General features: G+C 41.0%; 1 protein-coding gene across 5 annotated transcripts in view; it reads right to left on the reverse strand.

Annotated features, from left to right (window-relative positions):
- Window positions 1-21169, reverse strand: part of NOC3L (NOC3 like DNA replication regulator) — a 52412-nt gene extending 31243 nt beyond the window's left edge. For 3 of the 5 annotated variants that reach the window (XR_013543963.1, XM_078391330.1, XM_072995316.2), the window contains exons 1-16: window positions 20891-21169; window positions 19313-19517; window positions 16536-16662; window positions 11040-11197; window positions 10886-10945; window positions 10252-10379; window positions 9360-9521; window positions 8303-8396; window positions 5518-5693; window positions 5298-5426; window positions 4862-4993; window positions 3473-3553; window positions 2782-2882; window positions 1540-1612; window positions 1061-1124; window positions 606-677 (exon numbers count right to left, since the gene is read on the reverse strand). Coding sequence is in view for 2 of the 5 variants with exons in the window: in XM_078391330.1 (XP_078247456.1) it covers window positions 606-677; window positions 1061-1124; window positions 1540-1612; window positions 2782-2882; window positions 3473-3553; window positions 4862-4993; window positions 5298-5426; window positions 5518-5693; window positions 8303-8396; window positions 9360-9521; window positions 10252-10379; window positions 10886-10945; window positions 11040-11197; window positions 16536-16662; window positions 19313-19517; window positions 20891-21154 (2026 nt within the window). In the remaining 3 variants the exon portion in view is untranslated. The other 2 variants (XR_013543965.1, XR_013543964.1) reach the window with 2 other exon arrangements.
- Window positions 21170-24820: the final 3651 nt, after the last annotated feature.

Genomic DNA, 24820 nt, shown 5'->3' on the forward strand with positions numbered 1-24820 from the left:
TGCTTCAAGAACCAATTCTTCGCAAAACGATGTTTTTAGAACAGCTGATCGGCGGTTTCAAAACGGCCACTGGGTAATTAAAATGGCTCCCCGCTGTGTTTAGGGACGGATTCCTCACTATACAGGCAGCAACAATGGCTGCCGTATGGAGGATCTTTGCTGGACGGTGAGTTTTTACCCCGTTGGAACACAATAAATGGGTTTCAATGGGGTTTTTAATTTCACTTTACGATGTTTTCGCTTAACGGCGATTTTCCTGGAACGGATTATCCTCATTAAGCGAGGCACCACTGTATTTCAAACAAATCTTCAATACACCAAGCCCCATGGCTCAATAGTTAAACTATGGTCCTGCAGTCAAGCCTCTGTTCACAACCTGGGCTCAATCCCAATGGGTTCAGGCAGCTGGCTCAAGGTTGACTCAGCCTTCCATTCCAAGGACCCAGCTCATTGGGGGAGGTAAAGTGTTCCTTGCATAATCACATGGTAAAGCGCCCTGAGAATGCTATACTATGTGGGGTATGTAAGTCGAGACAGCAGCAACAGCAACATCAAGGCAATAATTAAAGACAACAATATTCAAGATATCTTAATTGGGGGCTTACCTGCATGCAGCTTAAAACATGTCTTGTAAAGATGTGTGTAGAACTTCAAAGGGTCAATGTTGAGGACATCACCTACCAGAAATAATACTATTTAAGCAGATTGGGTTTGTAATTGCAAATAGTTGTTAAGCGGCAAGATGTTTGGAATCAATCCTACTTAGCTCTATTTCCTTTTGAAAGTTATACACTGGCGACTGGTAAGAGTACAGTAAAATATTGTTTTACAGATATTTTAAGAACAACAAAGCCACTTATTTTAGCCCAGAGTCAAACTGTGTACTGCCTTCTTACTATCTTCCCGACCAACTGTATTCCACCCTTTCGACTGGAGACAGATTCAAAACCTTTAACAGTATTAAAGTCTTTTTAATTCATCACTGATCACTCTCAAGTTTGTCAAGCAAAAGGATTCAATCTGATTAACTTGCAAAAACAGGAAAATCAAAGCCCTTTACCTTGACCGGACAAAATATGAAAAGCAGAAAGAATACAGTGCAGACTCTCTCTGTGGCTCAGCACCTAGAAATAAAATATATAAATCACAAAGACTGCCTCCCCATTGGGCCTTGATATCTTCATGTGCCAAATTACCTCCCTAGCTTGAGCTGCTTGCTTCCTCATGGTTCATAAAAAAAAAACACTCTTTCCCCACTGTCAGTAGACTGACTGTTAGGGGACAGGGTAAAAATAGGCTTCTACCTCTCTTAAGAAAGAAGGATCACTGGTATGTATGCGAGGTATGTGTATGCACACAGACACACACATAAAGGCCATATTGGGTCCTTTTAAGGAGAAAAGTGGGAAAAATATATTAACAACAGCAACAACCCCCAGTTCCTCAGCTAATGCTACATGTAGCTCCTAAGACTGAAAACTGTATCAGCTTGGCATAAAATAAAAAATTTTTGCTTCTTAAGACGGTGGATAAACTTACCCCTGACATAATAAGAGAATGAAGAACTATCAAAAGATCATCAAAAAATTCCAAGTTTATGAGGTGGGCAAACCTAAAATCAAGAAGAGTTACATTCATGATTCTGCAGGTATTTCTTTCAATTGAAACCAATCTATTTCAATTATATTGCTTTAATTGATATAATCACACAGGATTTGCCACCACAACAATCAATATTCTATTTCACGTGCCAGTAGACATAGGCACGAACCATCAGTTTGGTGGTTTGTACCAGTTTGTCTTTCAGATTTTTGGCATTTCGCAGCCCTGCCTCCTCTGGTGGGCGCTTTACTCAGGAGCAGTTCCCCAGCTTCCCTGCCACACCTCCTACAAGCGCTGCCTCTGAGTAGGCGCCAGCTGGAGGAGGTGGGGCTGGGAACTGCCGAACATGCGTTTGGCTGAAAAATGAACTAGCCTGAACTGCTGAACCGGCAGTTCATGCCTATCTCTACTTTCCAGTAACCATTTGGAAGCAAAATGAGAAGGCCATGCTAAAAAAAAAAGCTTCATGACGTGCATAAAATTTTAATAAATAAGTTGTTTATCACATATTTTAGCAATGATTTTTCATATTAAAGTTAAGTGTATATGCTTATCTAGTGACTATTACAAACAATGATCATGTTTGTAGAAAAGGAGTACCCAGAATTCTATTGACCTAAAAAGGAACTAGGAACGTGGTGGCGCTGTGGGCTAAACCACAGAAGCCTTTGTGTGCTGCAGGGTCAGAAGACCAGCAGTCGTAAGATCGAATCCACGCAACGGAGTGAGCTCCCGTCGCTTTGTCCCAGCTCCTCACCAACCTAGCAGTTCGAAAGCACGTAAATGCGAGTAGAGAAATAGGTACCATCTCGGTGGGAAGGTAAAAACAGCGTTCCCTAGTCACGCTGGCCACGTGACAATGGAAAACTGTCTTCGGACAGGCGCTGGCTCTATGGCTTGAAAAGCACGATGAGCGCCGCCCCCTAGAGTTGGACACAACTGGACTAAAAATGTCAAGGGAAACCTTTACCTTTACTAAAAAGGAACTACATCTTTGGCTTGTTGAGAGAAAAACCACACCAAAAGTGTAGTCCTGACAAATCAAGATAGCACAATTTTTCCAAAAACACCCCAGGCCTGTGCAGCAGGACTAATTCAGCTACACACATTGTTTAGAATATTGCTTGGCAGCAGTATCCAAACCCATCGAAGTTAGAACTTAAACTCTGAAATTCTTACTTTGCAAGACCTTCTAACACAGCTGGCAAAAGGGGAGACTTCTGTGCTTTCTTCAGAATTCTGAAGTAAGTTAAAAACACAATGTTCAGGGTTTCTGTGTGCTGTAAGGGAAAACAGAGAAATGGGAACACATGGAATATTCGTCTATGTTTAAATAACAATTTTCTTTTCACATGCAACTGAATCCTGAAGCTATTTATCCAAAGCCCCTTAATTTCATCCCTACCTCCCAGCAACTCACTAATGTCTAACAAACTCAGTTTTTATTTATTGGTTTGCGGAATTATCAATTTTCATAGAGGTGGTCACAGAACAACCAACAAAATAATAATTAATGCTATAAACCAGTACTTACTGAATGTGTTAAAGAATGAACAGATCAGTACTGTTATGGCACTCATACACTGTCTAAATGACAGTATTGAGCAAAAGCAACCAACAATGCAGGCTAACTCCACAGTCCATGATCAGGGAATCACAGAACTGTAGAGCTGGAAAGGACCCCCAAGGGTCATTGTATCAGCCTATAAATTGGATAATTGCACATACATGCCACCAACAGTCTATGATCAGACTCCAAAACCCATCAAAATGAAAATAAAGAATACAGATTAAGTCCTACAGGATATAGTCTCTTTCCACACAACATCAAATCCCAAAACTAGTTCACACACATGAGGGGGAAAGTTACCAGTTTCAATTTTTTCTCTGCATTCTCTGAGGCTTCTGCTTCTAAGAGTTCTCGCTCCAGCTTCTCCTCTGCTTTCTTCCACTAGAATGAACAAATCTTACATGAGGCAACAAATACTGCTGCATTATTGACAATATTAGCTGACACAGCTGAGTGGGCTGTCGCTCTCGGCTGCAAAAACAGGAGTCGGGGGTCCAAAACTTCCGAGAGACCAGATGAGATCACTTAAAGTGTCTGTGACTGACAGAGTTACCTGCCTTGCCTCCTGTACGGCCTTGGGCAACCAACACTGCAAGGAGGAGAAGGACCTGAGAAGCCACTTCCGAATACTTTATACCCAGAAAACCCTGGGAAGTTCATCACAGTTATTAATCTGTGGCACCTTATTATTATCACTGACAAAACATTTTAAAGTGAGTTTACATGAAATGCTTCCAATTTTATAAATCATAGATTGCCTTTGGCTTCTCTTTTGAGCTCTAAATTTAGTTAGTTGCTTCCTCCTGCAGATAGCTTGTGTAATTTGCCGCCACATCCTGACTATATTTTGCACTTGGTGTCTGAACCAAGACGGGCAATGGCAGGAGCGTGCAAGCCTGTGGTGTATTCCCGATCCTCTGAAACATGTTTGGAGGACGAGTGCTAGGAGTGTTTTCAGCTCTACTGAGAACATCTCAACAATACAAAGGCTAATCAGTTCCAGTTTTTTAAAAAAATTCATCCACCCCAAAATGCCCAAGCAACAAATGGGAGAAACGCAGAAATGTATAAAAACATGTTTGTCACTGGAGTAACAATTTTGCTTCTCAAAATTCTGTACACAGGGTCACAAAATGATTACAAGCATAGATAAAACAATTCAGGGGCTCACTACAGACATGGTGTTATTCTGTGCCTTCAAGTCAGAACCATGGGGATTTCAAGGTAGGCGAGATATTTAAGGACTGGTCTACTTATTGTACACTCCCAGTTAGTTTCCACAGTCGAGTGGGGATTCAAACCCAAGCCTCCTGGATCCAAGTTCGTCACAATATCCTCTTTACCAGTGGTTCCCAACCTTTCTGGAACCGCGGACCGGCTGAGTCTCTGAGGAAGGCAAGGCACTCTCCCCGTGCTCGCTCTCTCAAGCACTACACCGCACTGAGCATCCCCAGTACAGAGGTACCAAAGGAAATTCCCTATGTTCAGTGGGTCTTTTAAGCATTTCCTTTCTAATAGCAGCTGCTCCCTCATCAGGGATTTGTCACAGGAAAGCATTCAAACTAACTCAAAATCTGCTTCAGCTGTGAAACACACTATAATGCTATAGATCCAGGCCAAAACAAACAAAAGCAACAGCCATGGCTAATTTTCTAATTAAATTCAAGTAATACTTGTTCAGCAAAGTACCTTTCTTTGCATCCTTGATAGATTTTTCCTTTTGTCTTTACAGGACATGAACCTCTTCCTTGGTGTTATATCTTCTGCATCTTTTTTTACTTCTACTTCCTTAATTCTTAGGTGAAGAAGTGTCAACAATACCTACAGATAATTCAAAGGGATATGTTTTTCAAATGTGTTAAAAGCATAGTTCATAGGAGGGGAAAGAAAAAAAATCTAAGACACACTCTCACATCCAATGAAGACAACGCAGTGGCCAGACTTAAGCAGGATACTAATCCATGAACATATCCTGGACAAAACTACTGTTTTTGCCTGTGAATAGAACTGACACTGCTTCAAAAGGAACAGCATTTTTAAATATGCCCTTGTCTCATAATAAGAGGATCAAATCATCCCATCTTAAAAAAATGAAATAAAATAAAAGACACACTGAAAAACTCACTTCAGGTCTGACATCATAATTTCGACTTTTCACAAGGCCAGAAATCACCTTCACCACACCGAGTGAGGCAAATCCTAGCTTATCCTGCTTGAAGAGGCTCTTCACTGCATCACAGCACATTTCTGAAATCTGAGAAGTTCCAAGTTTTAATTTATGGTTTATGCATTTAAAGCCAAATTTTTCAGCATGAGAGCAACATCAGCTAATGTGGGCCACCTACCTGCTTCGAAGAATCGTTCATGAGTGGCACAATCAGTACAATAATGTTGTTGTGGAAGTTGAAGTGAGGCAGGGCCACCAGCAGCTCACATAGGCATTTCACAGCAATCTCTGCAAGGCCTTTGTAAGCCTTCAGCGAAATCACGTTGCTTTTTTTCACCTTCCTTTGCTTCCAGTCTAGGGGAGATATTGTGGTCAGCCTGAGTGGTTTTCCTTCCCAGATTCTCTAGCTTTTCTAACACTTTCTCCGGGGGGGGGGGAGAGAAACATCACAGAAAGCAGGGAAGGACCTACACATTGTCATATCCTTTTAATTCTCACTGTGCTACATATCCAAGGTAGCCCTCACGGAAGGAAGGTTACTAAAGTTGAGTAATTCTTGCCTCCTTCCCACAGCAACCTCCAGAGTCCATGAAGAGCCCCTCCAGAGGGTCAGAGGATCTACCAAAATGAGATAGGCTACAACACGGGGAAGGGAAAATCCCTGAAAACTGATCAAAGCCACCTTTTGTCAGAGGGAGCTTTGCTGGACACAACCCATACCAGCTTTCTAATTGCTTTGCTTCTGCTAATAATGGCCTAAATCCAACATCCCGTATCACAATGGCACTGCAGTGCCAATGGGACAGAATTTCCTCACCCTCCTTTCCCTCCAACAGCCCTCAGTGCCATTCTGAAACACGCTCCAGAGTCTTTCCCCTCCCAAATTCACTAAAGAAAGCAGCAGCGGGCAGGTCATAAATACCCTGTTGGACCCGGGCCAATGTTTTGATCTGTTATTTGAATGAAGAATTAGCATTACTTTTATTAAGCTACATCTGCCTTCACAGATTAGCAGGTTTTAACCCTGAACCATTTCCCAGGACACTTAAGGTGGGTACAGTTACATCTAGGCTTGGGAGAATCTTATGCAAATCATCATAACAGGGTAAGAAAATACAGAAAACTAAATCTACTGTAAGTGGACACCACAACTTACAACTGTAGATGAGAAAGAGGCAAACGTTTCAAACAGAGCTTGGAAAAAGCATGCAAGTGTTAGATTTAATAATTCTTTAGTGAAGTGGCTCAAAATGCCAACAACAAATATGTCAAAAGTAAAATACAGTGGTGCCTCGCTTAACGATTGCTTCGTACAACGAAAATTTCACTTAACGATGGCTTTTTTGGAGTGATCTTGTGCTTCACTTAACGATTTTCCCTATGGGTGATTTCGGGACCATGCTTCACTTAACGATGACAGTTTTAGGTCCCCTTGTTTCGCTTAATGTTTTTTTTTTTACAGCCCCGTTTTTGCTATTTTTAAAATATTCTAAAATGTTTAAAAAATGTTTAAAATGCTTGGAATCGTTAGTGCACCTAATAAAACCTTCGTTAACTTAATTTGGCTTTGTTCTGAGTCTTTTTGAATTTTTTGTGAATTTTCCCCCCCATTGAAATAGGCTTCAATGCATTTCAATGGGTTTCGCTTAACGTTTTTTCCTATGGGGATTTTCGCTTAAAGATGGCAATCCGTTCCATTTGGAACGGATTATCCGGTTTTCAATGCATCTCTATGGGAAACGGTGTTTCACTTAACAATGTTTTCCCAGAGCAATGTTTTTTTTTGAACCAATTAAAATCGTTAAGCGAGGCACCACTGTAAATGCCATACTTAGGACATTCTATATGGCTATGCTCTCTGCAGGAGCATACGCTTGCGCACATTCCCTGCCCCCCAAAGTGGGAAGCACATACACACCTCCCAGTAAAAGGATAGCCTCAAACAATATGTCCACTCTCCTGTTTTTGGACTATGACTCTCTGAAATCCTAGGCCTGCTGGGAGCTGCAGCCCAAGAGAAACTGGGACCGTTAGCTTAAAAACCACTGCTCTAAAATCTTTTTAACAACATTCACATGCACTTTTAGGGTGACACTGCAGAAGATGCTGCACAAAGCACAGTGAGTTTAAGAAAAAAGATCTGCTCTCTCCCCTGTCGGATCATTCAGGTTACAGGCAACCAATTTCCTGCCATACCTACCACCTCCATGGGATAGTAAAACAACTAGGAACCACCAGCTCCCAGTCTCTCCCATGGATTATTAAATACAGGTATGCAAAATGTTTTTAGAAGGGCAATGTAAGTGGTTAAAATGTAGGACCTTTGGAGCCACTTCTAATTCAATAACACTATGGTAAGTTATAAAACTCCATTGACAATTATCGCCTCTGAAGAAATGAGTTATCATTCTTGTGACAATTACAGAGAAAGGAAGGTTGAAATGCTCTTAAGGACTGCAAACACACAGAGGCTGAAATGATACCATGTTTCTCCGAAAATAAGACAGGGTCTTATATTAATTTTTGCTCCAAAAAAACACATTAGGGCTTATTTTCAGGGGAAGTTTTATTTTTTTCATGTACAACAATCTACATTTATTCATATGGTCATGTTAGCTTCTTCTGGTTGCTGTACAGTGCTGCACAATGGTAAAGGGTGGGGTTTCACTTAACTGGGGCTTATTTTGGGGGGTAGGGCTTATATTATGAGCATCCTGAAAACTCATACTAGGGCTTATTTTCAGGTTATGTCTTATTTTCAGGGAAAGGGGGTATCTAAGCCAACATTCAGTTGGGAAAATAAGCATTAGCATTTAACTCTTGCTGAATTGTTCATTAGTAATAAGGAGCCTCCCAATCTGTAAGCACAGTATATTTCTCACACGCACTTTGTTGTTTGCTTTTTGAAAGTACAAAATACAATGGTTCACCCTGTTTGAATGCTACATACGCAGCCACTTTACCTTTCACAGTTTGCTCCAGATTTTCTAAAAAAAACTTGTATTGGCTCACAAGGCCTTCTTCAAATTCTCTTAACTTCTGAGTTTCTTTTCTAACCTATGGATAATCAGAGACATTGGAGAAGTGTCTTGTCACAAAACCACTGCACAAGAATTGCAAAGCATTTTAAGTTTTGGAAGACTTCACTTCATACTGGTACAATAAAACATAGCTGCGCAAATTTGTTCAACGTCTGGAAGGTAGGAGATTGCCATATTGCCATTCATCTGCAAATGTCTAAAGTATAAAATGTTTACTTTAAGATGGCCATATGCTGAATTTATCGGCAATACAAGTATTCTGAAGTTCTTGAACTAATGGGATGTTATATAAATCAAATATAAATAAGTAAGTGGACAGTAGACAGCCATCTTTCATTACCTTATAGTTTGTGAAGTTTTGTAAAGCACCTATGAGGCACAGAACTATAATTACCCCACCATGCTTACACTTATCTCCCCTACTTGTTCCAAGTGGCTAAAACAAGAAGAAAATGGTATTTTAAAGGTATTTTCAGTTTCAGGTTTATTTTAATTTCCACCTTTTTACACTATTACATAACTGTACTAAAAATTCCAATGTACTTCAGTAATAGCACACCCAACACAATGTTATTATAATTTTTTGAGGACTTCTTCCCAAGGAGCTCAGATTCTTCTATGATGCTCTTCCTTTACTCACCACCTTTATCCTGAGAGGAAGGTTAGACAGACAGAGTATGAGTTTCATGGTTGAGCACCAAGTGGAACCTGAATCCCCTGAGTTCTAGCCAGCCATCTCACTACTTCATCACACTGGCTTTCCAAATGACAACAAATTACCATGAGTGGTACACTATTTTCAAGGTCCTGCAAGTAGGATTTAGGAAAAGAGATTACCCAGCAATTCTGAGAGGAAGCTTAAATTTCAGAAATGCAAGGTGGTTGTTTCTGTTTTGTGCAAAACATAACTAGTCTGAAACCATCACCACCCCAGCCAACTTTATAAAAAAAACCACTGTCAAAAATCCTGTAACCTCACCTTTGTGTTTTTCTCGTGCTCAGTCAAAGGCCTGATCTTGTAAGATGGAGTAATATCTTTAAATAGCTCCATCAGAGAAATCATCACCAGTTTCCGCACAATCACAGCTACATTGGGATCCTGTTCCATTAACATTGCACGCAATTCTTTCAGTTTCTTTATCTGCTCAAGGAATGAAATACACACTGATCAATACAAGTAAACCTACCATAGTTTACATATGCACAAAGAGCTTCAAAAACCCCAACTACAAAAAAAAAAAAAAAAAAAAAAAAAAAAAAAAACCACCACTTTTACTCAAATGCATTTTGGATCTTTCTAAATTACAGTGGTCCTTAAAACAAGGATCCCTTCTTTTTGGAATAATGCATGATGTGACTGCTTTCACTTTGAAAAAAATCACAGTGATAGGAAAAATAAAGCCATCCTTTTAGATGTTTCCTTGAGAGAAAAGGACTGGTTACTTCCAGTCAATAAAATAACAATACAAAACTGTAAATCATTTGTCATACATGCCGAAGACAAATGGCTTAACATTAAGGTGCTTCTAGCTGGCAAAACGGTAAGAGTCTCTGCTGCAGTTCTCAGGGTATACACACCTACTGGTTTAGAGCAAAGACAAGAATTCCAGCAAGGACTCATGAACTGCCAGCTGGAAACAACTGAATGTTATGCTGTTTGTCCCCCACATGTGTAACAAAAGCCACAGGAACTAGCCAAAGTCAGTAGGCTAAAAACATGGACAGCAGCATATGAACCACTGTGGGGACTTGACCATGCCAAGCTAGGCAATGCAGAATTTCCAATGCGCTTACATGATCATCTGCTGCTTTTCTGACATTATTTTACCTTTTCAATGGGCTGGTTTGAAAGAAGCCTGAACATTACTTACATTGTTATCTGGGTCAGAAACGATAGCAGATGCTAAGGAAGCAATGTGTATTTTCTTCTCTTGCAGCTTCTTTCTTCTGTAAACTAACAGTTCTTCAGCAGTGAGAACAGGCAAAGGTTCTTCGAGGGCTAGTGATGAAGGAAAACAGTTAATGTCCTACATAATGAGCATGCACATTGCATATGCAATTTATACAGAAAAGGTTTTTAGATTAAAGCCTACAAGGGTGGGCATCTGAAAGACTCAACAATCTACTCTGATCAGTCCTTTGCCAAACCCTTATTATAAAATAGTAAACAAATAGCAAAGGAAATTCTATTTGAAAGTCTCTGCTAATGGCTGTTGAACCAACTGAATAATATACAATTTCAAAGACCTAGATTGCTTCCAGTTTCCTTTTCAGACTTTCCTTGACTTTCTAAATGTAACATCTGGGAGCAGTTTAAAAGCAATTTGTTTCCTTGGCAGAAGCAATCTGATCTTATTTCCTCTATCCAAGTAATTCAAAAAAGAATAGAAGCCACATAATGTTCTCTGGACCAATAAAGCAAATGTCCCAAAAGGGATAACATCTGAATGAAAATTCAATTAGCATTTCAAGCTTCCAAATTATTACTTTAAAAATATTTATTACCTTCTTCTGCTTCCACTTCTTCTGCTGTATCCTCCTCCTCCTCCTCTTCTGTTCTAACAACTGGAAGGAAAAGCACATGCTTTAAAATTTTCAATGTGGATATCTCTGAGATCATATACTGACAGTTTGCTTGGCAATCCTGATGGTGCCTTACCTGGCTTTTCCATGGTCTGCGGAATGATTCCGTGCCTGTCTTTGATGGGAAGCAGATGAATCAGTTCTTTCTCAGGCTCAGCCTGCATGCGCCGTGGCATCTTCTCATATTTCTCAATTACACTCTCATTCTTACGTTTCCTGGCATGAACAGGTTCACTAAACAGTGAAAAAAGTCATTAGATTTCATGCACAAGAAATTTGTAACTCACACATGCAAGTATATTCAGTTCATTCAGTGGTCTATGAATTGTACACTTACATCAAAAACAGGACCCCTATTTCTTTATAATGCTATTTCATAAAGAAGTGATTTGTTAAAAATTTAAAAAGGCAAACCTCTTGCCACTGAGGGCCTAATCTAACTTTGTTGTTCTCCATTCAAGACTATGGGTTTGTCAGTGACTTATCCAGACTACTGATTCAGCAGTTCGTGCCGGTTCAATTTACAGCTAAACAGATGTTCTGCAGTTTGGCATCCAGCCCGCTCAGAGGCAGTCTCCTGGCTTCCCTTTCCTACCTCATTTGGGCAGTGCGTCCGAGTGGGCATCTGCCAGAGGAGGCGGGGTGCCAAACTGCAGAACACCTGTTCAGCTATCCGTTGAACCAGCACGAAGCGCCGAACCAGTGGTTTGTGTCCATCTCGAATCTAGATCAAGTGGAAGAGATGTGAACCCTCCAGTCCTACAATTCTCATCACCCCAGCAAATGGCTATGCTGGCGTACATGACGGGAATTGAAGTTCAACATTTGGAGAGTGAGTGATCCTCTTAGCCCTCCCCTACTGCCTTCTCCAGTGCTCCACAGTCATTTTCTACAGCAATCCTCTGTTTTCTGTCTCTCATGTCCTAGAAATCAACCTACCAAAGAAGCCAGGGGAAAAAAAACAATCCAACCCACCATTCCCCCCCCCCCCGAGAATGACACCTATATGTTTGCAGACAATCTGTTACAACAGATTCAAACTGGAGATTTGCTTATACAAGCATTAAGTTAGCACCAAATTTCCACTTCTTAATGAGATACTGGTTGCATTGCTAATCAGGCATGTACCCAGGATGCAATCAGCACACTGTTCATGAATGGCAACTTTCTACCAAGACTTGCACATTTCCCACTAGACAAGCACAAACCATCTAATGGATTCTAGACTATCTTTCTCATTCACAGTAAACTGATGGGGAATGGGAACCGTGGATTTGGAGAAACATGGACTGTCCCAAATTACTATTAGCATGCTGGAGCTAACAGGAGTTTGACAGGAAAGGCCCCTAACAAAATGTTTCTGGATACAGTTATCTACTAGTAGACTTCCCCAGCATTCTTCAAGGCAGGCAAGAAAGAGCAGTCACTGTTATGTTAACAGCAGCTCTGCCCAACCCACCCCTCACCCTCATCTCCGCCGCTGGGTTTCGGAAGCCACTTCCAAAGCCCAGTGGCGACGGCGAAGGGGGTGAGGGGTTGGGAGGAGGGCGGACAGGAACACCCGAGCCTTGCCCTCCTCCCGGCTCTGACCGACCCACCCCTCACTCTCATCTCCGCCGCTGGGTTTCGGAAGCCACTTCCAAAGCCCAGCGGCGGCGATTTTTCCCCATAGAAAACATCGCAATGCGATCGCTTTTGCGATAGCAAAAAAGCCATCGCTATGCAGATTCGTCAAACGGGGCACCCATTAAGCGAGGCACCACTGTAAAAGAACTGGCCATTCTTAAGGCTGTAAGAGAAGATGAAGGATACACAGACAGAACTCTCAAGTAGCAGCAGCCAAGGGAGGCACTGGAGGTGGAAGAACAGAAAGACAAATCAGAGGAGGATAAATGCTGAAGAGAGAACAAATATAGCAGAGGAAGCACCATGGAAAAGAGTCCCCGTTAGAAGGAGATATCACTCTTTCCCAGTGGAACTGCAAAACCACTTTGAGTCTTAAAGAGGAGTCTGCCAGAGAGCATGAAGAGGAAGACATACAGGAGACTTCCCAGGAGGACATGGGAAAGGCTGTACCTCAGCCCAAGCAGTCACTGAACCCATGGCCTACAAAAAAGGGAGAGGGAAAGAAAAACAGTTGTAATAGGAGACTCCCTATGGCATGGGACTGAGACTGAAATATGCTGGGAAGATCCACGCACCTGCCAGGTATGCTATCTCTGTGGAAGATGGATTAGGAATACGATAGAAGTATTGCCGTGGCTCATAAAACACACAGATATATACCTAGATATATACCTCTTTCTTCTCATTCACACGGGATCAAAGGACACACCAAAGAAAAACTATGAAGAAATCTGGTCAGACTTTAAAGCTCTGGGAAGGAAACTTAAGGACTTTGGGGCCCAGACAGTTTTCTTGTTTTTCCTACCAGTACTCAGAAGAGGAATAGAAAAGGAAAGTGAAATACTCTGCATGAACAACTAGCTATGAAAGTGGGGCCAACATTCATTCATTCACTTATTCATTCAAAATAATTTTATCCTGCCTTTCTCCTTAAAAATAACCCAAGTTGGCTTGGATTTGGATTTTAGAACCATGGGCTACGCTTCATGGACTGCTAGGATGGACTGCTGCCAATTGGTGGATTGCACCTCACAAGGACTGGGGAAAAGGTGTTTGGCCACAACATTTCAAAGTTCCTCTGGAGGGCTTTAAACTGAATTCGAAGGGGGAGTGAGATGCAAGCTCAGAGGTAAAGATAGATGAAGGTTTACACACAGTAAGAGGAACGGATCAAGCTACTTTAATGGGACCCAATAATAATCTTCATTAAAATGTACAAAGGAAAGTGTATTACATGTATAAGCTGAAAGCTAAAGAGGTTAACACATAGACAAAATAGTCAAAAGAAGAAAAAGAAGAAGAAAGAGGAACCTTTATTGGAACATGAATAGATTAGATGTTTATATACTTGATATGAAAGGTTGAATGATTATGCATTTGATGTTTTCTTATTCTCAAAACCCTTTTTCCATCCCCCCCTACCCTTTGCCTTTTGTATTCCTTCCCCATTACCCAATAGTTTTGAAAATAAAATTATAAATTAAAAAAATGTACAAAGGAAAGCAGGTCATAAATCACACAATCTCTCGTATTTACAGTATATATAAACGCCAGAAGTATGGGAAACAAAAAAGAACAAGAAATCTTAGTTCAGGAAGATAAATATGACTTGATAGGGATAACTGAAACTTGGTGGGATGGCTCTCATCACTGGAATACTGCAACTGAAGGATATAAATTGTTCAAAGTGAACAGAAAGAATAAAAAGGTCACAGTGTGTCAAAAATACCTATTCCTGCACAGAAATACAGGAGAATGAACGTCTCTGTCGCATTGAGGGCATATGGACTGATATAACTGGGGAGAAAAACAGAAGGAACATGGAAGTTGGAGTCTGCTACCAACTATGCAATCAAGGACAAGATGATACCTTTGAAAAACAAACCGCAAGAATTCCAAAGAATCACAATGCAATAGTAGTGGGAGATTTCAATTAACGTGGTATCAATTGGGAGGAAAATCCAGCCAAAGTATGGCCCTTCCAAGAAATTCCTGGTTTGTGCTGCTGATCATTTTCTTCTATAAAAAGTGGAGAAAGAAACTAGAGGATTAGCCATCCTGGAATTGATTCTACTCAATATAGATGAAAGAACTGTCAGTAAGGGGAACTCTGGGGGGCAATGATCATCTTCTACTCAAGTTATTGATTTCAAAGGAAACAAAAGTGGAATGTAGCCACACATGTATGCTCAGTTTTAGGAAAGTTAATTTTAATAAGCTCAGAACTAGACAAGTAAGGTCCCATGGCAGAAGAGCCTAACAAAAGGAGTCCAAGATAGGTGGGAATTTCTTTTAAAAAAGAAATTCTGAAGGTACAACCCTAAACAATTCCAATAAGAAAAAAGATGGAAGATTGGGGGGGGGGGAAGGGGACCAAAGTGGCTTCACAAAAAGCCCAGAGAGGACACGCAAATAAAAAAGGACACATATAGGAAGTGTAGGGATATTCAGGCCATAGAGTACAGACAAGCAGCAAAATATTGCAAGGATGGAGCTAGGAAGATAAAAGCTGAGAGTGAGCTGAGTTTAGCAAGAGATGTTCCTTACTGGGAGAAAGACAATAAAGGACTGGTCTTGACTACTGTGTCCAAATCTGGACATCACACTTTAAAGATGTGAGTTCAGAGAATGAGTTCAGAGGAGAGGAACAAAGATGAGCAGGGGACTGGAAACCAAGCCCTGTGAGGAAAGACTGAAAGAACTGAGCATGTTTGGGCTTGAGAGAAGACAACTAAGGGGAGATATGATAGCACTTTTCAAATACTTGAAATATGGTCATATAGAGCAGTGGTTCTTAACCTTGGGTTACTCGGGTGTTTTTGAACTGCAACTCCCAGAAACTCCAGCCAGCACAGCTGGTGGTGAAGGCTTCTGGGAGTTGCAGTCCAAAAACACCCGAGTAACCCAAGGTTAAGAACCACTGATATAGAGGAGTAAGATCTGTTCTCAATCACTTAGAACGCAAGACATATAATAATGAGCTCAAGTTACAGAAAGCCAGATTTCAGACGAACATCAGGAAAAACTTCCTAAGAGCAGTATGACAATGGAACCAATCATCTTGGGATGTGGCGAGTGCTCCAATGCTGGAGGCACTCAAGAGAAAATTGGACAACCATTTCTCAGATATACCTTGATTTGTATCCCTGCATTAAGCAGAGGGTTGGGACTCCTTGGCCTTAAAGACCCCATCCAACTTCAGCATTCTATAATTCTTAAAGATCACAGATGGATAATTTGTAGTAGACATAACTGATAAACCATCACACTTGTAGAACATTTATTTATTTATTTATTTATTTATTTATTTATTTATTTATTTATTTATTTATTTATTTATTTATATGCTGCCCACTCTACCCAAAGGTCTCTGGGCGGCTTACAACAATGAACATGAGGGCTAAGGAAGAGTGGATTCTTAGTAATGTTTCTAAGAACCATACATCCCACAGGAACTACTTCTGTGTAACACAAATCATGTGGGTCTCACTGCTTGAGAACCACTAGTCTATCAAGCAACTGCAGGAAATGCAATTCAAATTAATCTCAGGTACTTGTGATGTCCCTGCAAAGCATTCTCAAATTTCACCATCAGCTGCTCAGCCTCTTGAGAAGGAACCAACAAACTCCCCTCCCAAACCAGCAAACTTTTCACCACTTCTTGCCTTGCCCTTATGCACATTCAGTCTCCGCAGCCCTTGGATATGCACTTCAGAATACTAAAAAACAAACTCCTATTACTGTTTCTATTCCTATTTCTACATAAAGAAGGAATACTGCTTCACAAGGCAATTATATGAAAGCAGTATTAGAACCACCGTAAAGTGCTTTCATTTGCCAAGGCCTTCCACATCTGAGGCCTGCCGCTGAGAGACCGATATACAAGGCATTATTAAGGAAGATGCACAGCCTGTTTGTTATATCAATCAACTTTGCAAACACCTACGTGGAAGACAGGTCTCTTGTTATAAAAGATGCTTTCTGAGCCAGTTCCTCCATTAACTTTAGGTCATCTTCATCCATCATATCAAGAGGAAGAGCTTCTTCTTCCTCCTCCTCTTCTTCCTTCCTTTCTGCCAAAGTGAAGACACATTGGAGGTACTTAGGAACACAGACACATAACACTGCAAAATCTATTTTTCTACCCTTATATTTCTCATGGTGTAACTCTTACATGCTCATCCTGCTTTTTCGTTGTGGTGCTCAGGTATACCCTCCCAATTACTGGCTTCAAAACTGGACATGTAGAAGAATAAACCATACTTTTGCTGTTCATCTAAAGCTGCAAACTATGGTTAGCCTCAAATCAGGATCAGGAGGAGCAAACAGCGATGCACAGAAAGATCCTCCGACTGCTCATTCGCATGCCACACTTTAATTTGGTGTTATTTCTGGCCCATCTCTGCCTTGAAATTCAGCTCCCCATTATCTTTCCAAGACCAATTTGTCAAAAAATGAAATGGATGTGCACCATTTGCAACTTTCAGCTGCTCAATGTGCAACCCTTACAGCTGATGGGACCCTATTGTTTCCTTGGCTTCTGAAAGCACAGTACTCCATTGTGAGTAGCCAAGGCAGAAGAGCTCACTGAGGGTGGGAAAGGCAAACCTAACCACCAACAAGCAACTACCTCTGTCTCAAATTCTACAGAAACTGATATACAGAGGCATGCCACTTCTGATATGGAAGAATGAGACTAGTAACCAGGTTTTATGACCCTGCCCTGTGATCATTTGGTGCAGATATGAATTTTTGCATAAGAAGATTAGGGGGGGTTGATTATTTATTTATCATAACTAATAATCCCAATCTATTCAGTGGGAAATCCAAAACATTATTCATAAGTACAGTTACCTACCCCTAGCCTTCTGAACAGGATGGGTTAGAAGGTTAAACAACCTATACTCACTCTAACAATAATAATCAGAGGAATATTTATCTGATCTCAAAGGGGTTATACTGAAAGATCAAGTTCACAGCCTGGGGGTATTCTTTGACACACCTCTCTCTATGGAGGAACAATTATATGTGGCCAAGAGCACCTTATATCAACTTCAGTTGATTGCCCAGCTACACTCCTACCTGGATAAGAAATGGCTAACAACAGTAGCCCATGTGTTTGTAATCCCCCAAATAGACTACTGTAATATTATTTATGTAGGGCTGTCCTTAAAGTCAGTATGGAAACCAGCAGGTCCAAAATGAGGCAGCCAGACTAATTACAAGTGCCAACAGATATAAACACATATTCCCAGTCTTGGCACACCTTCATTGGGTCCCTGTTAGTTTCTGTGCTCAATTTAAGGTGCTGGTCATAACCTGTAAAATTCTTAACAGTTTATTGCCCAAGTATCTGGCAGAACATCTCCCAAAAATAGCTACCTGCCCTACACAGTCCTTGTGGTCCATCATATTAAGAATTGCAACACCTAAGGAGAACAAAAAAGCCAACACAAGAAACCAAGCTTCCTTCTGGAACAAGCGTCCTACATAGGGTCACTAGGCACCATCCTTCTCTGTTTTTAGAAAGCTAATTAGGGCTGAATTATACAAAGCTGCCTTCTAGTGTAAATTTGTTCTGAGATGTTCAAATGGGTTTTAAACTGTGTTTAATTCTGGGACATAATACGGGGAAGAAATGCTGCTTTCAGAATGTGTTTCAAAGCTTCTAAGAAGCATTCAAGTGCCCAGCTGGAAACAGAAAATGGGACAAAATAAAACTCTGGCCCTGTCAAACACAGTTCTTTTTATAATCATAAATGCAACTAAGAATACACTACTAAATTTCAGCCACTGTAACTTACTATTCTGTTGATCTCAAAGAGAGATCTGTAGCATTTAAAACCCAACATATATAATATGGCATGAGCTTTCACAGACTTGAGTAAATTTCATCAGATACAGCTGTCATTCTGTTGATACTAGTATCATAGCGATATCCATTCTTTCAATTATTTAATCAGACATTCATTTTTAATACCTGCCTGCTCTGCTCATATATGAACATTCATTAAAACTATAATCAAGCCAGCATTAGATTTTGTGATAAAAAACTCTGGAAAGTTACAAAGTAGAATGCAGCCTACTTTTCACTGTCTCTCACTACCAAGATGAAGTTTCAAAAGTTAATTTTTTTCACATTCAAACACCCTGATATTTTACTGAGTGGCATCTTCATAAACTAATCTATCCTCATTTTGAACAGCTGTAATGTTTTACAATAGCCAGAATCTTGTTAACCATGTTCATCAAAATGATTCAATTGGTGTAATGTTTAGCAGCAAATTAAGAAGTCAGTATGGGCATTTCCTATTAAACACCACTTGTGAAACTCAAGATGCAACACAAAATGCTTATACATATTTCCTAACTTCTGGCAATTTCCCACTAAAAAGCTACACTTGTACAGTATAATATGCTGTAGGATTCTAGTCATTATGTAAAGGGCATATTCTGCCATGACGGATCACAATCAAAGCCAGGAACATACCTAAAGAACCATCACTTCAACATGGACAACTTGTGACACCCCAAATATTGAACTGTAACTCCCATCAGCTTCAGATACCACAGTCAGAGGTTAAGGGATGACAGCAGGCCTGCAACTTGTTTATCCCTGCTTTGATAAACAACAGTGATATGGCTTTCAAGAAAAAAAGGAAACCTTATAACAACCCTAGCTGCCATTACTTACTTTTTGTGCACAGCACTGTTATGTCTCACCTGGATGCTTTTTCTGGTCATCCAAAGGTACCGGTTTCCTGGATACGACATCTTTGACAGCTTGTCTCAATTTCCTTTGTTCTTTTCTGTATTTCTTTGCAGTGCTCTGCTGCTTGTACTGTTTGTTTTTTAACTTGTTGTCAAGTTTTATTTTACTTGTTTTCAACAACTTACGGAAGCTTGGACCCCGCTTGGTATTTTTTCTCTGGAAACAGTAAGAATAAAGTGTTTTCACACCAATATATAATAATGGATGTTAAACATCAGATATTGTCAGCCATGCCCAGTTGTACAACCAGGTTGCACAAACAGGGCCACAACCACACACAGGCTGGAGTTCTTCAGGTTTCTGCAGCAGCTTCCACCACTACAGCTCTACAAGTCTAAACACCGAAAAGGACAGTTGCCTTAAGAATTCCTTAATTAGGCAGTAATATGAAGTTAACATTCCACAGGCTGGCATAATTAAGAGCAACAACAATAAAACAATTAAGAATGACCTTGATTAAAGGAAAGTTGCTGAGATTAAACTCAAACAAAACAAAGGGTCTTCTTTCAATTTGGTTTATTAAATTTTGAAGATGTTTTAATGACTATCAGTATAGGCAACTTTAAGAAGGAGTTAAAAAGGAATTAAGATACATTCACACAGTACTACTATATCATAAATTTCTAGGTAAAGAGACAGTATGACTTTGATCTCCAGCTGTTGGAGAGTCTCACTGCCTCTCTCCCGCACACCTCTAGTCGTGTCTGACTCTTCGTGATCCCATGAATCAGAGCACGCCAGCCCTCCTATCCTCCACTGCCTCCCGTAGCTGTGTCAATTTCATGTTGGCAGCTTCGCAGACACTGTCCAACCATCTCCTCCTCTGTCGTCCCCTTCTCCTCTTGCCTTCACACTTTTCCAGCATCAGGGTCTTTTCCAGGGAGTCTTCTCTTCTCATGAGATGGCCAAAGTATTGGAGCCTCAGCTTCAGGATCTGTCCTTCCAGTGAACACTCAGGATTGATTTCCTTCAGAATTGATAGGTCTGTTCTCCTTGCAGTCCAGGGGACTCTCAAGAGCCTCTCTCCCGCACACAGCCAATACAGTACTAAAATGGGGGTCTGGTTGGACAATCTGAATTACGTTGGAAATTGGTCCAGTTGGATCAACTGGTCTGACTGCAGGAGCTGTCTTTGTTTTATGCTCCTACCAAGCCTTTTATTCTTAATCATGTATATTTTAACACCATTGCCACAAGACACGTCGCCCAATTAATAGAATAAAAGCAACGCATTACACGTTAGGCATATGTTGCTCTCGGTGCGCCTCCTACCGAAGCGTCCACGATACAACCACCGGTGGCTCCTTCTCCTACTCGCCTTCACCCCTTACTCCACCCCACCTTCAAGCGGCCTCTCGCACTGCCCGGACACAGGACTTACCCCTACGGTCCACATGCTGCCCAAGGAGCAACTGCTCAAACCTCCCGCTCCACCGCCCCTTCCCGTAGACCACCAAACACACGTTCCGTTACAGTCGGCTTCCCCTTATCCCACGGCCAACCCCCGCGCCCAGCGCGCTCGCCCTCACCGGCTTCATGGCGGCGGAGGAAGACCAGGCACCCCTCAAACACGCCGCTCTTCTCCGGGAAAGACCAACCCGCGGCAGGCACGCGAGGCGGCGGAAGTGGCTTCTCCGAGCCAGACGGGGCCGGATATATGGGGTCCGACCAACCGGCTCCTGCTTGCCCACAGCGGCCCCTGCCGTCAAGGAGGGGAAAAGGAAAAACTCTCCCTTAAGAGTCTTGAGGGAGAAAGTGGACGGGGTGTTCCTCGCCCCGTGGCCGCTCGTCATCAATCCAGGGCTCTGTAACCTGGGGTGGATTCTTGCCGGGAGTCGATCTCTTTCCCTGCAAGGGGTGGGATTGAATTGGCTTGTCAGGGTAATGGGTGCGCAACAGGGATAGCTTTAATCCGAAACGGCGCTCAGCCTCATCGTTTCGACCTCAGCCGCAGCACAAGATCCAGTTTCTCTCTTTGGTATAACTCGCGGGTTCTCAGCTGATCAGAGGGCTGCGCAAGGGCGAAACTCGCCTCTTTTTGAAATGCGTTGCCTCCAGACCAAAGCCTTGTGCCATCTAAAGGAAGACGGGTTGTAAGGATGGCCCAGAATGAAGACTGGATCCACTTTAACCTTTGTTATGGTTCCAGAAACAAGGATGGATAATTCAAAAAGGCTGTAGCCAGACTGTTAATTGGGGCTGATTACTGGGATCACATAACCCACCTTTTTTTACACCAACTCCACTGGATCCGTTTCCAGGAACAATCCAAAGTGCTGGGCTTAATCTATAAAGTACTAAATATGGCTTGAGTCCAAGTTACCTAAAACCGCATCTCCCTTTATCCTGCCCAGGTGTTAAGATAATCAGGAGAGGCTTCTCTCTCAGCCCCTCTGCCTTCACAGCTGTGTTTGGTGGGTACAAGGGAAAGGATTTTCTTTGTTGCTGCTCCCAGATTCTGGAACTCCCTCCCACTGGAGGCCAGGCTGGCCCCCTCTTTCCACAAGCAGGTGAAGATCTTTCTTTTCAAGTGGGCTTTCCCTTAGTGACTGCCAGAGAGAAGGGTTTTTTAATGGATTGTTGTGCATTGTTACTTTGAATGTGTTTCTGGTGTTGACTTTGTATACCATTTTTGGGATGGTAATTGATTCTTTAAGATTAATATACTTACGGTTTTAAGCTTTTATATACAGGTATTGACTTTTACTGATGTAAGCCAGCTTGGGTCTTTTTTAAGGACAAGGTAAAGGTAAAGTTTCCCCTTGACATTTAGTCCAGTCATGTCTGACTCTAGGGCGGGGTGCTCATCCCCATTTCCAAGCCATAGAGCCAGCGTTTGTCCAAAGACAGCTTCTGTGGTCACGTGGCCAGCACGACTAGACATGGAATGCTGTTACCTTCCCACCGAGGTGGTACCTATTTATCTACTCACATTTACTGTACAGTACATGCTTTCGAACTGCTACATTGGAAGGAGCTGGGACAAGCGAAAGGAGCTCACTCTGTTGCGTTGATTCAATCTTACAACTGCTGAGCTTCTGTGGTTTAACCCACAGCACCACCACATCCCTATTTAAGGAGAAAGGTAGGGTTAAAAATTGGTTTTATTGAACTACACTACTAAAATACCCGGGCTTCATGCTCTGGAGAGGACACTCCTCAATTCAGAGCATGTTACCATAGTCTCTCGAGACTGAAGGATGCCTATGCTATTTTTATTTATTTATTTATTTATTTATTTATTTATTTATTTATTTATTTATTTATTTATTTATTTATTTATTTATTTATTTCTAAAGAATGAAAAGACAATCGAACATTTTACAAATATTAAATACAAAACTATTCCCCACTTTTCTCCAAATCACATATGGTCAATTTTTTTTTAAAAAAAAGGTGATGGTTAAAGGTATATATATGTGGATGCCTATGCTATATGCTACTAAAATATTACTGCACAGGCAAATGTTTGAATCTTTCAGGCTGAGCACTGTGGAGATTGAAATACAGTACTGTAGTGGTGAGGGGAAACACAGTAAGTCAAGAACCATCCAGACCAGAGGTTGTGGTATTAGGATCTGAGTTAAAATAGCAGGCTATGTTGGAGACTAGAAGCTTGTTATATAAGTGTGAGGTTCCAGGTACTCCTTAAGTGACATAGGACTCTCATCTTTCTCTAAGCACCTCTATCTTCCTCTGACCACTAGGTCACATTCTTAATTTGGCTGCAATCAACATCTTTTACCTAATGTCCCCTAAATTAAGTCTCAAACTTTTCTGACAGAGAACTAGCCTTCTCCTTGCTTGCCTTTACTCCCAGCCTCCTTCCCACAATTTTGTAGTAGGCATCCTTTAGTCATGAGAGACTATGGTAACATGCTCTGAATAGAGGTCTTGGAACAGTGTCTAGTGTGGCTGAGAGGGCCAATTCGAGAGTGACAATTCCTTCCACACTGAAGACAAATACAATCTGTCCCCTGTCCAGCTCTCCGATTTTGCTGCCCTCATGTATAAGACACCCCCACTTTTCTAATCCAAAATTAAGAAAGTAAGTGGGGCTTAGCAAGCGTAGGAGGAAAGGGATCAAAGTGTTGTTTTTGTTCTCTCCTCAGCTTACTTCCGTGTATAAGACGACCCTCTATTTATTTATTTATTTATTTATTTATTTATTTATTTATTTATGTATGTATGTATGTATGTATGTATGTATGTATGTATGTATGTATGTATGTATGTATGTATGTATGTATGTATGTATTTATTTATTTATTTATTTATTTATTTATTGTATTTATACCCCACCTATCTAGTCATTTCAACCACTCTAGGTGGCTTTAGATTTTAGACAAAAGGCTAGTCTTATACACGGAAAAATACGATAAATTTGAAAAAGATCTGCTTCTGGCAGAAGTATTTTTGTTGTAGCAGAAAGGCAGTATTGTGTGTCTTCAAACCCCTCCCATTGTATGACAATCCTAATGGGTATGTAAGATATCCAAGGATGTCTATTATTGCCATTTCCCAGTGGCTGAGTTTTTGTGGCTGAGTGGAAATTTGAACCCAGATCTCTAGGCTGATTTTCTACCTACTACCCAACACTGCCTCAAATACACCAATCCCTTGACTGTGGAAGTTTACAAAAGAAATAATACTCTTGAATTTGTTGTGATTATACAATAAAAACCTCTTAATGTGCTTCAGAAGACTCTGTAAGTCCACTATACACACTTGTGTGTTGATCTGAATAATTTTTATAATCCTACTGGACTCTGCTGAGTTCCAGCAACAATGTCTCTCCCTAAATGCCACCCCCATGTTATGGGGATATTAACCTCAAAGGTCCTTTCTCTCGCACAATCGTAACTTCAAGGCTTGTGCCAAAAACTATTTGCAAGGAAGTCAGAAGCGAGCAACATTTTTTATAAGTCTATTAGTAGTACCATTTCTTCCAAAGAGAGAGGCAAATCAAGAAAAGCCCAATTAGCAGCACTGCCACATTTAACTTCTAAATGGCAAGCATCCATAAGTCTTCCTTGCCCAAGAAATCCAATTATACTTTCGGCACTAAGGCATCCAAAGCCAAGAAGCCCAGACTCTGATAACAATGGAATAAAAAATTCCCTGGCCATATCCAGTTTCAAATCACTGTGTGGTCTCTATTTTGCTTTCCTACTAAGGTTTTACTTGGATCTATGGCCAAACTAATTTGTTTAATTCCTTAATATAAAATAAATAGTCAAGGAAGAATGTAACTGTTTGAAAAGTTATAACCAAGTAGGAGCTTTCACTATGAAAAAAAATCAAGGAGAAAAACTTCAATGTACATACTTCAGGGTCCATTCCTCCATTCCTCCATGGATTCATAAATGGTCCCTTAGAAACTGCTGAAGGTTATGCAATCAGTAATTATTCCTTTGTGTTTAGTATAAGAGCAGAAAATCAAATAAGGACACCAGGCA

The sequence above is a fragment of the Pogona vitticeps genome, chromosome 3, assembly GCF_051106095.1.
Source record: "Pogona vitticeps strain Pit_001003342236 chromosome 3, PviZW2.1, whole genome shotgun sequence".
In the NCBI taxonomy this organism is placed as follows: Eukaryota; Metazoa; Chordata; class Lepidosauria; order Squamata; family Agamidae; genus Pogona; species Pogona vitticeps.